Source organism: Acanthamoeba castellanii, assembly GCF_000313135.1.
Source record: "Acanthamoeba castellanii str. Neff unplaced genomic scaffold scf7180000084730, whole genome shotgun sequence".
NCBI classification, from domain to species: domain Eukaryota; phylum Discosea; order Longamoebia; family Acanthamoebidae; genus Acanthamoeba; species Acanthamoeba castellanii.
Window position 1 is genome coordinate 22,604 of NW_004457598.1, and position 14,537 is coordinate 37,140.

The 14,537-nt window shown below is 55.4% G+C and overlaps 8 protein-coding genes and 1 pseudogene across 8 annotated transcripts in view; 5 read left to right on the plus strand and 4 right to left on the minus strand.

Annotated features, from left to right (window-relative positions):
* Nucleotides 1-1,217: 1,217 nt before the first annotated feature.
* Nucleotides 1,218-4,657, plus strand: ACA1_384320 (glycosyl hydrolases family 25 subfamily protein; the record flags this gene model as incomplete). Its single annotated transcript, XM_004347041.1, has 13 exons — nt 1,218-1,313; nt 1,401-1,509; nt 1,580-1,769; nt 1,841-1,969; nt 2,081-2,203; nt 2,529-2,625; nt 2,788-3,086; nt 3,157-3,285; nt 3,376-3,498; nt 3,779-3,884; nt 3,955-4,253; nt 4,324-4,452; nt 4,525-4,657. 13 exons carry the CDS (start codon nt 1,218-1,220, stop codon nt 4,655-4,657), a joined length of 1,962 nt encoding a protein of 653 aa, XP_004347091.1.
* Nucleotides 4,658-4,778: 121 nt separating this feature from the next.
* Nucleotides 4,779-6,199, plus strand: ACA1_384330 (uncharacterized protein; the record flags this gene model as incomplete). The annotated part of the gene is made up of 8 exons (XM_004347042.1): nt 4,779-5,143; nt 5,210-5,265; nt 5,343-5,418; nt 5,517-5,560; nt 5,638-5,725; nt 5,796-5,855; nt 5,942-5,997; nt 6,102-6,199. The coding sequence occupies 8 exons, from the start codon at nt 4,779-4,781 to the stop codon at nt 6,197-6,199; spliced, it is 843 nt and encodes a 280-aa protein (XP_004347092.1).
* A 219-nt stretch (nt 6,200-6,418) lies between these two features.
* On the plus strand, nt 6,419-7,844 carry ACA1_384340 (Ras subfamily protein; the record flags this gene model as incomplete). Its single annotated transcript, XM_004347043.1, has 6 exons — nt 6,419-6,516; nt 6,821-6,926; nt 6,996-7,067; nt 7,389-7,478; nt 7,517-7,626; nt 7,697-7,844. 6 exons carry the CDS (start codon nt 6,419-6,421, stop codon nt 7,842-7,844), a joined length of 624 nt encoding a protein of 207 aa, XP_004347093.1.
* A 363-nt stretch (nt 7,845-8,207) lies between these two features.
* ACA1_384350 (RNA recognition motif domain containing protein) lies at nt 8,208-9,707 on the plus strand (the record flags this gene model as incomplete). The annotated part of the gene is made up of 7 exons (XM_004347044.1): nt 8,208-8,458; nt 8,531-8,631; nt 8,699-8,803; nt 8,878-9,018; nt 9,121-9,179; nt 9,265-9,507; nt 9,582-9,707. 7 exons carry the CDS (start codon nt 8,208-8,210, stop codon nt 9,705-9,707), a joined length of 1,026 nt encoding a protein of 341 aa, XP_004347094.1.
* A 221-nt stretch (nt 9,708-9,928) lies between these two features.
* Nucleotides 9,929-10,678, minus strand: ACA1_384360 (signal recognition particle, putative; the record flags this gene model as incomplete). Its single annotated transcript, XM_004347045.1, has 4 exons — nt 9,929-10,058; nt 10,134-10,223; nt 10,311-10,392; nt 10,582-10,678. The coding sequence occupies 4 exons, from the start codon at nt 10,676-10,678 to the stop codon at nt 9,929-9,931; spliced, it is 399 nt and encodes a 132-aa protein (XP_004347095.1).
* Nucleotides 10,679-10,844: 166 nt separating this feature from the next.
* On the minus strand, nt 10,845-11,432 carry ACA1_384370 (cell division control protein 42, putative; the record flags this gene model as incomplete). The annotated part of the gene is made up of 1 exon (XM_004347046.1): nt 10,845-11,432. One exon carries the CDS (start codon nt 11,430-11,432, stop codon nt 10,845-10,847), a length of 588 nt encoding a protein of 195 aa, XP_004347096.1.
* Nucleotides 11,433-11,859: 427 nt separating this feature from the next.
* ACA1_384380 (uncharacterized protein) lies at nt 11,860-13,027 on the plus strand (the record flags this gene model as incomplete). The annotated part of the gene is made up of 6 exons (XM_004347047.1): nt 11,860-11,903; nt 12,043-12,093; nt 12,196-12,291; nt 12,395-12,467; nt 12,692-12,791; nt 12,879-13,027. The coding sequence occupies 6 exons, from the start codon at nt 11,860-11,862 to the stop codon at nt 13,025-13,027; spliced, it is 513 nt and encodes a 170-aa protein (XP_004347097.1).
* A 121-nt stretch (nt 13,028-13,148) lies between these two features.
* Nucleotides 13,149-13,988, minus strand: ACA1_384390 (annotated as a pseudogene).
* A 126-nt stretch (nt 13,989-14,114) lies between these two features.
* ACA1_384400 (GDSLlike lipase/acylhydrolase domain containing protein) overlaps nt 14,115-14,537 on the minus strand; it is a gene marked incomplete at both ends in the record, with an annotated part of 1,791 nt that continues 1,368 nt past the window's right edge. Inside the window, 2 exons of the mRNA XM_004347048.1 lie at nt 14,115-14,239; nt 14,334-14,508. Of these exons, the coding sequence (XP_004347098.1) occupies nt 14,115-14,239; nt 14,334-14,508 (300 nt within the window). The remainder of the gene's footprint in view (nt 14,240-14,333; nt 14,509-14,537) is intronic.

Consider the following 14,537-nt stretch of genomic DNA (forward strand, 5'->3'; position numbering starts at 1 on the left):
CCTTGAACGAAGCTAATGGGAATAAATCCTGGTCACAAAATGACTGTGCACCATAGCGAAATGAACCCAATAAGGGCGCCCTTGCGATGAAACTTCACAGTGTGCAAAAATGAGGGACAAATTGTCAACAAAAAGTCAAACAGCATGTCACAGGCAGGCAGCCTGGCAGTCAGGGGGTGGTTAAAAGGTTGCAAAGATGGAACTTTGAGAAAAACCAGTTTTGGTGGCTGTGCAGTTGGTAACACAGTAGATATGTAGCTTTGTGGAGAATCTGTAATAGAATAAGCTTACAGAGAGGAATGTTACTGTGAGAAGGTGTCAGGGAGGTTGAGAGTGCATGTCTCAGAGCAGACAAAGGTGCTACTTGGGGTTTTGATGCCACAGTCTAAGTGGAACCCTTGATTGCAGCCAGGAGTGGCACAATCACCAATATGTACCCTGGTGTTGCAGAGGGACAGGCAACAGGATTGGCAGAAGTTGAGCTGTGGCTGTGCCTTTGATGAACAAGTCAGGAGTGCATGGGCACAACTGCTGGAGATGGAGGCTGGACAACAAGGTCAACAGCATGTATTGGTTGGTGCCCTAGGGTCAACAACATCTTCCTCTTTGTCATCAGCAACACAGAAGCAAAAGGCCCTTGGGTTTTGGATACCAAACCATATGTTGTTGGCACTTTTTGCTTAGCACAAAATCAACTATCTATACAAAAAAGGCCACCATTTGGCTGTTTTTCATGAGGTTGGTGTACAAATCAAGGGGGTGAGATGGGTGGTGAGATAGGTCTGTCTGCTTCAGGCCCTGTGAGACATCAACCCCATAGGTCATGAACAACATGGTGGCTGCAGAGCACCAGGACACTCTTCATCTTGTGACAGGCGGAGTGAGATCTCTTGGGTGATGAGATAGCAGTGTCCATTGTGGTTTGTGTTTGTTTTGTAGTTGCTGACCAATGGGTGAGCGTGTCTGCGTCAGTCAGCCCCCTTAATATAATTAATTATTGACTGAAACTCGTTGGGCATGTTTGACCTTGTGCTTGCATTGGACAACTCGTCGTTTTCGTTTAGGTCCGAAATTGCCGCAACAGGCACCACACCCCTTGTGTCACTTCCTTTCTCTCGTTCGTAAGCAAGGTACACACAACCCCACTGGCCAACATTGAGTCTTCCTGTCGCAATAAAAAGTGGCAGTCCGTTAGTAACGCTTATCCGCCAGTGAAAATGATTCGTGCGTCCCTCATCTTCGCTGCGGTTCTGTTTGCCCTCGCGGCTTGTGCCCCTCATGCCGACGCCACCTACGGCGTTGACGTCTCCTCCGTACCGTCTCCTCCCACTATTATGATTTTTATTCTCAATTTTATTTCTCGTGAGATTATTATTAGTTTTAACCTCCTTTTACAACAGTCGGTGTCGCCTGCCGCGTGGACGTGCCTCCGCAACAACGGCTTCAGCTTCGGCGTCGTGCGTGCCTACGAGGCCGTCGGTCTGCCTGACTCCCGCGCTGCCTCCACCGGTAGGTCTTCCGCACCTTTGCTTTCATAAATTTTAACTCCGATTCCCTTGTGTTACAAAACTCCTTTCAGTGGCGAACGCGTGGGCGGGCGGCATGTCGCACGTCGACGTCTACATGTTCCCGTGCCCGCACTGCGGCAAGTCGGCCTCGACTCAGGTCGACGAGCTCGTGAGCTACCTGCGCTCCCACGGCGTCAAGTTCGGCATGATCTGGTTCGATATCGAGGGTCCGCAGTACTGGCGCGACCAGGGCTTCAACCGGTACGCAATCCAACGTTCCTTCACCTAACGCGTGTGCGTACGTAGTCAGCTGACATTCAGTTGTTGTGCAGGGCGTTCTTGTCGGAGGCCATCAACAAGGCGTTGGCCTATGGCGAGAGGATCGGCATCTACACGTCGGCTTCGCAGTGGGAGCCCATCATGGGCAACTGGGCCGGTGGCGCTCGCTTCCCCCTGTGGTAGTACGTGGTCCCGCCCATCTCGCATCCACCCCTCTAGCGCCCTGCCCCGACCCTAGTGTGCACCACCATTGCGTGTCGAATCTGACCAAACCACCCAACTCTTCTTCACAGCGCGCACTACGACAACAACCCCTCGTTCAGCGACTTCAGGTCGTTCGGCGGCTGGTCCAGGCCCGCCATCAAGCAGTACCACGGCACCGCCTACGAGTGCGGCGCCGGCATTGACAAGAACTGGTACTAAGCGCAGTGAGCTCGATCGAGTCTCCTTCATGTCCACAAAGAAGACCACAACCACAATAAATGTGTCCCTCACCGGTCGTGTGAGCGAGACCGAAAGAGGAGGGATGTGACATGTTTGAAGGCCGTGAGGGGGGTTTGGCCAACCGGATGTCAGGTTGTGGTTGGTCGATGCGCTGGTTGGCCAACCGTGCGAAGAACCTCCACGCCAAGTTCTACTCGCCCCTCATTGGCTGCCCTAGAGAAACAAAAAGAGCAACACCGAAGGTTGACTCTTCATTCTTTGCGACCACCCCCCAACTTGTCAAGCCAGAATGACCAGCGCGTGGTCACTACCCCTCCTCGTCGCGGCCGTCCTCCTGGCCATCGCCTGCGGTGCCCACAAGGCCGATGCCACCTACGGCGTCGACGTCTCCTCCGTACCTCACCTTTTCATTCATTTTGTTAATCACTTATTATTCGCTTATTATTGGCCTATTACTTATAATTTTCATTTCCATTATTATTATTTACTTATTTACATTTTCCTTCATTGCCCCCAATTTTTTGAAGCTTGAGAGTGACCACCTGCGCCACTGCAGTCGGTGACGCCTGCCGGGTGGACGTGCCTCCGCAACAACGGCTTCAGCTTCGGTATCGTGCGTGCCTACGAGTCCATCGGTCAGCCTGACTCGCGTGCGGCCGCGACCGTGGCGAACGCGTGGGCGGGCGGCATGGCGCACGTCGACGTCTACATGTTCCCGTGCCCGACCTGCGGCAAGTCTGCCTCGAACCAGGTCGACGAGCTCGTGAGCTACCTGCGCTCCAACGGCGTGAGGTACGGCATGGTGTGGTTCGACATCGAGGGTCCGCAGTACTGGCGCGACCAGGGCTTCAACAGGTACGCACTTAGTTGATGGCCACGACTTGATGACTTTGTGTATGATACTCACCTGTGGAGTGTTGCGCAGGGCGTTCTTGTCGGAGGCCATCAACAGGGCGCTGGGCTATGGCATCAACATCGGCATCTACACGTCGGCTTCGCAGTGGAACCCCATCATGGGCAACTGGGCCGGTGGCGCTCGCTTCCCCCTGTGGTAGTACGTGGGCCCCTCTGGTTGCCAATTTTTCTGCCGTGTCGTGTGCGCTGCGGTGTGCGCTGACATTCAATGGTGTGTTGGGCAACACAGCGCGCACTACGATGGCAGCGCCTCGTTCGGCGACTTCGGCTCGTTCGGCGGCTGGTCCAGGCCCGCCATCAAGCAGTACGTCGGCGACGCCTCCGAGTGCGGTGTCGGCATTGACAAGAATTGGTACCCTTGAACTAAAGACGCTTGGCCATGAACATGCGGCAGTCCCAATAAATGCTACTCACCTTCACATTGGCGCTGACGGGCCTTGTCTGGAGGAACTCTCGGCGGAATGCTCCGGGCCGAGGAGGAGGTCGAAGAGGTCGGCCATCTGCCAAACGTGTCCACGCGTTGGCTAACGAGCCAGTTCGCCGAGCCTTCCTTGGCCATTTCCGCCCTCTTTTAAAGTGACGGAGGTAAACTCCAATCACTCACAACAAGCACTACCAACCTGTCAAGCAAGGATGACCGGCGCGCGGTCACTACCCCTTCTCGTTGCGGCCGTCCTCCTGGCCTTCGCCTGCGGTGCCCACAAGGCCGATGCCACCTACGGCGTCGACGTCTCCTCCGTACCCCATCCCTTCACCTGGACGTGTTTGGTAAATGATGCCCAACCTCACACTCTTCCCGCACTGCCAGTCGGTCAGTACGGCGGGGTGGTCGTGCCTCCACCAAAATGGCTTCAGCTTCGGTATCGTGCGTGCCTACCAGTCGTTTGGTCAGCCCGACTCGCGTGCTGCGGCCTCGGTGGCGAACGCGTGGGCGGGCGGCATGGCCCACGTCGACGTCTACATGTTCCCGTGCCCCCGCTGCGGCAAGTCGGCTTCTACTCAAGTAGACGAGCTCGTCCACTACCTGCGCTCCAACGGAGTTAGATACGGCATGGTGTGGCTCGACATCGAAGGCGCCGGCTACTGGCGCGACCAGGGCTTCAACCGGTACGGATTCCTCAGCAATGCATGCAGCGCGTGTAGTTTCATGTGATGCTCATCGAACGGGTGTGAGTAGGGGCTTCTTGTCGGAGGCCATCAACAGGGCGCTGGGCCACGGTCTCCACATCGGCATCTACACGTCGGCTTCGCAGTGGAACCCCATCATGGGCAACTGGGCCGGCGCCGCTCGCTTCCCCCTGTGGTAGTACGTGGCACCCTTCCAACTCAGTGCATTTGTGTGCGAGCTGACATCGTGCAATGATCATGGGCAACACAGCGCGCACTACGACAACAGCCCCTCGTTCAGCGACTTCAGGTCGTTCGGCGGCTGGACCAGGCCCGCCATCAAGCAGTATGTGGGTGACGCTTCCTTGTGCGGCATCGGCGTCGATAAGAACTGGTACCCGTGAACAAGCGGCGGAACATGCAGCGGAGCAAACTCCCAAACTGCGTGACTGCTGACGTGGCGCTGGAAAAGGAGTTTTTTAACAAAATACGGAAAGACACAAAAAATAAAACCCAACACGTAGCATGGGCGCCCACACGAGCCCCATCCAAGATCTCAATGTTTTCTTCATGGCCTTCCTCTTTGGCCTGTGCATCTACCTGGGGCGAAGTTACATTCTGAATGCCATTCGAACGCGGCCGATCTTTCGATCAATTCGCCCTCTCCTTTCGCATCGGCACAGCCAATTGGCCAGCAAGGGCTTCAAGGTAGCGCTCATCGCTACGTTTGGCATCGGCGCCTTTCTCGAGCTGTACTACTACTCGTGGTGCCCCGTCAGCAACTCCTACTATCAGACCAATCTCATGATCTCTCGCGAGATCATCACCACCCTCAACGATCTCAACGCCGCCTACTGGCCTGACTTTGCCACCCTTTTGAACGTCGTCAGGTATGCGCACAGGCCCTTCCAACTACTATCTCGCCTCCCCTCACTCCTTCGATCTTCCCCACGCAGGAACGAGGAAGTGAATCCTTGGGACCACGACGTAGACTTCTCCATGCTCCATCCAGGTACGCTACTCAATAGAGGCCGCGCGGCCATTGTGGCGCCATGCACGAAGGCTAACCACCTTTTGGCACGCTGACAGGGGATGAAAAGCTTGAGGAGCTGCTGGTGATCTTTAGGAAGCATCCCAAGCTCGAGGTGGCTTACTTCCCAGCTAGGTTCGTTCTCTGGCCGATCCTTCCAGCGCGTACCGTTCCATGAACTGACGCTATTGCTCACACTTCCCGCTCTCACGAACAACCAACGACTCAAACAGGGGTCTCATTCAGTTATGGGCACGGGGCAGTGGAGGTCCTTATGGTACGTCGAAAAAACCGTCGAAGTGAGCCCATTGTTCTTTCGGCTCTCCGTTCTCATAAGCATCGCGCGAACTGCAGGTCCGCATGCCGACATCTTCCTTTGGTCTGTCAAGAAACAGGTGGACACCAACGAGAGCTGGATTCTGAACGACGACTACACGCTGCGGTACGTCTGGCACTAGCAACCGTCAGGCCTTCTTCTCCGTGTGCGATATAACGAACTCCATCACTCGCAGAATCACACGAAGGAAATGGGATGAGATCTTTCCTCTTCGGACCGGCTCATGGCTCGGCAAGTACGTTCCTCGTCTCCTCACTCTCTCTGATGTGTTTGAAGCGCATGGGTCTTGGCTGCATTGTTGCTTACCTTGGCACACCAAAGGAATGTAACGGTTCCAAGAGACGCGCACGCACTATGCCGAGCCGAGTATGGCGATGGTACCTATGCATTCCTTCGGCAGCGGAGGATCGCATATGTTGACCCTTGTCGTGATCAAGACTCTCTAAGCCTCTTTCGACCTACCTCACCACCCACCCCGCAGGTTATACCACGCCCCGATTGTACAGACTGGACTGTCTCGAGAACATGCTCCACTTCCGCTTCCTGCCCGTCGCGGAGCCGGCGACGAAGACCGCCTAGGGTTTACCCTTCCACGGAGGACCGACTCATTTATTTATTACTTTTGTGCTTCTTGGTGAGCACCAACTCCATCGGCATCGAGCTCTTGGCATCAGACGAAGGTGGGAACTCTTATTTCTTTTATTTATGATTTTTTTCAAAATGAATTTACTGCAAATAATTGTAATTTGTGTTGTGGGTCTTTTTTTTATTTTTTTTTTTTTGACGAGAGCGAAGAGGATGGGATTGTGCGAGTCGCGAGAGGAAGAGGAGGACGGCGTGCGATTGGCGACAGCCGATACAGACGCTATTGTGCGCTCGCTGGGGGGAGATGGCAAGTGCGTCCTTCTCAAGGTCCTGCTTCTTGGTTCTTCTGGGTATTTGCCCCCCCCCCCGGGCCTCCTTCATTGATGAGTGTAGGCTGCTCAATTTATTTAATGCTCGATTTGATTTACCATCAATTATTAATCATTGAGTGGGAAATCTTGACTGACTTTTCTCGTGCGCTGGTGCAGCGTGGGCAAGACGTCACTCATTGGGCAGTGCGTGCCGCCAACCCTCCCCATCTTTTGCGTGGCACCAGCGCGAGCCTGCATGTGAGCGCACCGGCTGACCCTCACCCGCGCTGCAACTTGCTCGCAGGTACTGCAAAGGAGAGTTCAAAGAGCGCTACAAGTCGACGATCGGCTCCGATTTTGCGACGAAAGACCTCTCCGTGGACGACCGATACGTCACGCTGCAAATATGGGTGCGGACACACCACACCACACCACACCACACATACACATACAGCGGCACTCACATCCTTCTGATTCAGGATACCGCGGGACAAGAGCGATTTCAGAGTCTGGGAGTAGCGTTTTATCGAGGCTCCGACTGCTGCGTGCTTGTACGTATCCTTGTGCGCGTATTGGGTGGTCATGCGCTTCGATGACAGAAGATTGACGCTGACATTCTATGTGGACCCATAGGTGTATGATGTGAACAATCGGGAGGTACGGCACCAACTTAGTTCAAATTGCTTGACGAAGGTGGCTAACTCACTCACCACTCACTTACTCGTCGTTGACGTGGTTCTCTGCCCCAGTCTTTTAAGAATCTGCACCAATGGATGCAGGAGGTAAGCCCCACCATCTCTTGCTCTCTTGGTCTCCTGGCCTTACCCAGAAACGAATTGCGTCGTGTGTCCTCCAGTTTTTGATACACGCAGGCCCGGACGACCCAGAGAAGTTCCCATTCCTCGTGTTGGGCAACAAAGTCGATCTGTGTCGAGCACAGAGCCCAGGCACTCAACCACGCCGTACGCCCTCTTCTCTCGTGCTCTCTCCCTGAAGACAGAAAACTGAGATCACCACCACCAAACCAACAACAGGAAAGCCTGAGGTAAGCGAAGACGAAGCCAAGGAGTGGTGTAAGAAGCACGGCAACATTCCTCATCTCCTTGTCAGGTACACTAAGGTGGTTGGATTGCAGCAGCTTTCCCTCGCCATTTTCTAACCACGAACCAACCGCACACAGCGCGAAAGAGGGGACCAACTTGGACGAGGCCTTCACCCTGCTGGCGGACATCGCCATCCAGCGACTTCACGCCCCTCTGTCCACCGCCGCCTCCAGCGTGCGCAGTCGACATGACAAGGAGGGCGTCTACTCCTCCTCGCCGTGGTGACGCAACGTTCGACACACAACAGGCGGGTCACTTTTTCTGGGATATTTCTCGGTTTTTTGGGCTGGTGGCGCTTGCACCCGCACACGCAGCCTTGCCCACAAGCTCTTACCACTTCACGCCTGACGAGACTCTGATCCTTCTCCCATCCATCTCCTCTCATTCATCCAAGAGCCGCCTCTTTCCTCCAGCCAGCCGCCTCGCCAGCCTCTCCTTCCTTTCTCATCCATTTCCCATTTTTTCGAATTTTCGAAGATTTGAGACGCTACACGAAATCTTGAATCGGTCCCGATTCGCCCATTAGCCTCGAGTAGTCGCATTCCGTCCTTCCTTCCAGCTCCTCCTCCCCCTTGTGATCCATAGATCATGGACCCTACTTCCGTATCTCTGGTGGGTACCCTTCCAGGCATCCCTGCTGTCCAGCCCTCCGTCTCTGCCACCTCCGTTCCGCCTGTTGCTCCCTCATCGGCATCCGCTGCGTCCTCATCCTCATCGGGCAGCACTGCTCTCTTCATCGCCGAAATCCCGCTCGAGGTCACCGAGGCTGAGTTCCGTTCAACCTTCTCCAGCGAGCCCGGCTACATCTCTGCTCGCCTGCGCAGGGATCGCAACGAAAAGTACCATCTACTCCCTTTTCACCCAACGGACACAGCCTTTTTCACCATGTGGCGTTGTATTGTCTGCAACAGCACCGTGGGGTTCGTTGAGTTCAGTGACCATAAGTCGGCCGCTGAAGCGCGCGAGCAGTTCAACAACTTCAAGTTCTCCCACAACGATGACCACGGCATCAGTAAAGCATCCCCATTCTCTTGCTCGCTCTTCTTCTCCCCTCTAACGCCGCCTTGCCATTTATGCAGCGATCCACTTTGCCCATGAGCACTCACGCAACAAGCACCGCGAGCGTGATGATGGCAAGCACTATGGCAGCCAGCACTACGACCAGCCCAGCTCATCGCGTAAAGGTGCCCGCCTCTGGTGTTTTGCAGACGCCACTCCTCGATACTAACGCTTTCGATGGCATCCTGACGAGTCGCAGGCTACAACAATGGCGGCTATCGCCATGACGGCTACGGCAGCATGCGCGCTGCTGATGTGAACAGCCGCGTGAGCCTCACGTCGGGTCTGCCCTTGGTCCCGATGGGCGTGTCTCCCATGATGCCTGGACCCACCAGCCTTGGTACCTCCCTTTCTGTGACGCTTCAGCTCTATCTACATTCCCGGTTCTTTCGCGTATGCCTTGCGAATGTTCGCTAAGCGTGGTCAGCCCTGCATGGTACAGACATGTCCGGCATGCAGTTCTATTCCACCGTGGCGCCCAATGCCCAGTTCGCTTCCTATGTACGCCGCTTCTTTGCCACTTATGCTACCTGCCTTTGGTGGACGAGGCCTTATGTCTTTTTATTGCACTACTACTTGGTACCAGGTCCAACCGCAAGCGTACTCGCCGCAGCTGTCGCCTGACGCCGCGCCTACGCTCTACGTGGAGGGTCTGCCTCTTGACGCCACCGAGCGCGAGGTTGCCCACATCTTCCGTCAGATGCCCGGCTACCTCGGCATCCGCATCAAGCCCAAGGAGTCCAAGCAGCATCCCTCCAGGGTGTTCAACCTGTGCTGGGTCGAGTTTGAGACCAAGTACAATGCTGCCGTTGCCCTGCACCACCTGAAGGTACGGCTTGCGATCGTCCAGTCCCTGTGTGATGGTTCTTCGTAGGCCTAACAAGCGGTACTTACCATCAACAGGGTTACAAGATGGACAAGAACGATACCAAGGGTCTCACCATCTCCTACGCCAAGACCACCCGCAAGGAGCGCCGTGGTCCTTCCATTCATGGCCTCAACGTCATGCCGCTCGACAAGTCCCTCTAAGCTTACCGCCTCGCCCCACCTGCCTCCCCGCCAACGCGTCACCATCCCATCATCGCCACCGCCACCCACACTCTTCTTGCATGCATGTTCTGCTTGTGTATCGCTCATGAAACGTTTGCAACCGCCAACACTCAGACTCTGGCTGTGGCCCGTTTGTTCGATGCGTTGTTGATTGCCACAGCACACGAAGCAGACACACGCACGCACGCGTTCGGCTTCGTCTAGACGTGCTTGGTGGGCACCTTCTTGCGGTTGCCCCTCCGGCCCTTTCGCTCTCTCTTCTTGAGGCCGTCCATGTTGGTCTTGGTCAGCGTCGCAAACGCCAGCTGGAAGCGCACCACGTCCTTCGACCTGCGCGACACACAGGACACACACATGCGCGCGCACACGACACACAGCTATGGGTTAGCGCTCGGCGTGCGGGACGCTACGCGCGCGTAGCGGGGCTCGTGCCTGATGACGGTGCTGATCTTGATGTCCTTTCCGTTCGTCGCTCGCACCAAGCACTTGGGCTCACTGTGCGCACGCACCGCACGACACGACACGGACGCGTGAGCCGAGTCCGGTGTGGAGACTCGGAACGGAACGAAGGGCTGAGCGTACGGATCGGCGGCGTGTTCGGTGCTGGGCTTGGGCTTGGCAGCACCCTTGGCGGCAGTCTTTTCCTTGGGTGGCTTCTCCTCATCTGCGCGATTGCAATCAAGAAGGGGGCGGCGATGAGCCACAACACAAATAATTTGATGTTAGATCTGATCTAAATTGGCGGGAGTGGAGAATTGAATCAAATGCTTGGGCATAAGTCGCTAAGTTGGCGAATCATACAGGTACATGGCGAAATGAAACAAAATGAATAAAATGTTGGGGAGAATTGTACGTCGCTTCATGGTGATCCACACGCTGCCCTTTGTCTTGTTGGCTTGGAACAGCTTCGTGAGCTCATCCATAAAATGTTGGTTCGTAAGCAGCACCATCTTGCTTCTTCTGTTCCAATTGTTTTGCCGTGTTTTGTTGTTATATTCCTTTTTTATTTTTGGCTGACGTGGCGTTGACCACAGCCAGCTCACCACCGTGTTTGGAAGTATCACACCAATGTTTCTCAAGTCTTTATGTACAGTCGTCGAGGTGGGAGGTGGCTTGTTACATGACGAGGCACTTCTTCTTATCGGTACCCCGATTCCGCTTGCCGAGGAGAACGGCCTTTATGGCCTCGTCGAAGGTGTGCTTGAGGTTGTGCCCGGTGATGGCGCTGCATTCGACGTACGTCACGGCCCGCATCTTGCGTGCGCCCGCCTCGGCCTGCTCGACCGACACTGGCGATTGGCCGCGTCGCTTGAGCGCTTCCAAGGTGGTGCCGTCCTGCCGAAGGTCCGACTTGGTGCCCACGAGGATGATTGCCGCCGAAGGGCAGTAGTGACGCAGCTCCGTAAGCCACTTGTCTAAGACGTTGTCGAAGGAAACCGGATCGACGACGGAGAAGCACAGGAGGAAGACGTCGGTGTTTCCGTACGAGAGCGGGCGCAGCCGGTCGAAGTCCTCCTGGCCGGCCGTGTCCCAGAGCGACAGCTCGAGCGACTCACCATTAGCCGAGAGCTGGACTACGAAGTTGTCAAAGATCGTCGGCTCGTAGGTCTTTGGCATGCCGTTGGTGGCGTAGCTCAAGAGCAGGCATGTCTTGCCCACAGCTCCGTCACCCACCACCACAAGCTTGACCTGTCGCGTCGCCATCTGCACTTCTGTTATGTTGTTGTGATGAAATCAGCATACACACACACTCTCCATTTGTACCTTATTAGCTCTTCAGCGCCCTGGGCTTCGTGCTGGTGAGCTTCGGAGAACCACACCTCTTATCGCATTTCGTGGTCTTCTTCGGCTGAATTGACTTTCTTTTCCTGCGTTCGGCGAAAGAGAAAATAAAGGAATAAAAAAAGTTGCTAGGGCTCAGCGGGAAGAAGGGCGCAAGCATTTATCTCGACCGTACTATGACGGCTGCTGCTTCAGCTGCTGCCTTCGTGTAGGCCATCCCTGGGCACCTGGCACGGTGGCCCAGCCATTTTGTGAAACGAAGAAAAAAGGAATAACACCGGCGTAAAAGTGGTATTTTTCTAAATCGTTTTTATTGATTTAATCTCTCCGGCTTCACAATCAGCACAAGATGACAACCCGCCGAGGAAATCCCGCCAAAGGCAACATCCCTTCGTCTCAATTTCTCTTCTCACATCGTCTTGCTCGTGTCATTTTCGCCCCATTCATAACTTTAATCTCAAATCGCGCCCTGCGCTGATATTGAAACGACTTAATTTCAAACAATTGCAGGCGCTCCGTGCCATCAGAACAGGGTCGCGTTCAAGCACAACAAAAACAGCAAGAAAACCATCAACATCCTCGCGTACACGCCCCGCTCAATCGTCTGCCACCAAGATTTCAATTCCTATTTTATTTTATTTTTTGTCATTTATTGATTATTTCTTTTGTTGTTGATATTTATCAGGCTGCCCAACGAAGGCCTGTGCCCGCGGTGCCACGATATCATTGAGTGGAAGAAGAAGTACCGCAAGTACAAGCCTCTCACCACACCCAAGCGCTGGTACCACTTCCACTTGTCGCCTGCTCCGCCAAGGAGCGTTGAACAAAAGACCAACCAACTCCCTTTCTCACTATCACTTCTTCTTGTTTGCATCGATGCACAGCACCAAGTGCCAGGAGAAGACGGTCAAGCGAGCCTACCACACCATATGCGACGGCTGTGCACGCAAAACGAAAGTATGCGCCAAATGCCAGCAGTCCAGAGAGCTCGTCAAGTTCGTCCTCCATCATCATCACCATCATCACCATCATCACCATCTCTCTGCACATCAACACGGCCGGTTAGGGTTTCGTTCTCACGTTGTGTTGTGTCGTGTGTGTCGTGTGTCGTGTGTCGTGTGTCGTGTGTCGTGTGTCGTGTGTCGTGTGTCGTGTGTCGTGTGTCGTGCAGTGAATTGAAGGATCCGGGACAGGACGAAAGGGAAGAGAGGGAGTACGAGGAAGCGCTGTCGCTCCTCTCCGAACGACAACGACGAGCCTACTTCCGCCGCAAGGAGAAGGGTAAGCTACACATGTGCCTCAGTGTGCACACTTTGGTCTTTCGCCACCGCTCATCGTCATCACCTTCTTCTTCATCATCATCGCTAGGTCAACCGGTGGACGACATTCTGGAAGCGGCGTCGAAGGCGCTCAAGGAGAACCGCGACGAATTCGACTTTGATATGGGCAGCGACGACGATGACGAAGATGGCGATGACGACGAGGACGATGATGACGACGACGATGGCGAGGAGTAAGCCTATCGACGTGTACACCAACGCGACATCTCCAAACTTATATTCATTCATTCATTCCATCTTTACACACGTGCCTGCCTTCATTCACATTCATGCCTTCAGCTTGAGCCATGGCTTTCTTTCATGTGGACGACGGGGGCTGCAGGTAGCGGAAGGTGAGGTTGACCCGGCCCGTCTTGACGCTCTTGTCCTTGGGGATCGAGTGCAGGTACCGCCGCTGGCATCGCTTCCACATCACCAGCAGGCTCCCCCTCTCCAGCTCAATCCCGTACCGCGTTCTGTCCTCCTCTCCACCTTCAGCTTCATCTTCTACTTCGCCCTTTTCTTTTTCTTTTCCTTCTCCTTCTCCTTCTTCTCTTTCGCCTTTTCTACGCCGCTGGCTGCGGGTGAAGAGGAAGGTGCGCGGGCAGCCGAGGCTGATCGAGGCGATGGGCGTCGCGGCGTCGGCCTCCTCCTTGTCGGCGTGGAACCCGATGCCCTCCTTGCCCGTCGCGTAGTAGTTGCACAGGCACACGTTGAACCGAAGGCGCCCGCCCAGGGCCGCAGCCACCTCGCCGCCGTAGTGGGCGGCGTCGATGGCCTCGACCGCGGCCTCGGCCCGGGTCTTGATGTCCAGCAGCTCGGGGGTCCAGGCCAGCGGTGTGCGGTCCTCGCTGGTGTAGACCCCGTAGGCCGGGCCGTATGCGTATTCGACCCCGGCGTCGCCGTAGAGGGCCGTGGCGCGGTTCTCGAAGACCCTCTTCTTCCACGCCAGCGATCCGAGGAGGGCGTCGTAGGCCGCGTCGGCCTTGGGCACCAGGGAGCGCGTGTAGAACACGTCGGCCAGGTCCAGCTGCAGCTTCACCGCGACACCAGCAGATGTCTCTGTACCAGGATCAGGCAGGGCCAGCATCACCTCCCGAGGTTTTCCAATCGCCACTCCTTCCTCCTTCTTCTTCTGCAGGGCCTTATCGTCTTCCATCTCTTCTTGATGTCATTGACACTAAAATGGCCCTATCTCAGTCCCTTGTGTTTCCATGTTGAGAAAAAACTTCACCAAACAATAAACAACCCATTTTTTGTGGCTGAACACTGAGCGCACGTCTTCTTAGGTGGGCAGCACGTCGCCGTTGGCGGGGCACTCGATCGGCTCGCCCGGCACCCATACGGTCTGCTTGTCCTGCTCGATGATGTTGTTCCACAGGCCCACGGCAGCTGCCTGGTGCGCTTTCTCTGTGGTACATCAACAACACCACTGACCAGTTCAGCGTCGTCGAGCGCACCCAGTGACCACCCATTACAAGGAGTTCGTTGAGGGCCATTGTACCCGAGAAGTGGAAGCAGTCGGGCGCAAGGTAGGAGGTGTCGGGCTTGCCATCAGAGCCGGTGGGAATCTGGGTGTCTTCGAGGAACGGCTGCACCACCACCGCAAAGTCCTCCCTGGCCTTGTACTTGTCCAGGCCCGCCACACGCTTCAGCTCCTCAAAGTAGCCCCCGTGCGCCTGCACACACCGCCAATTGCCACGCCACA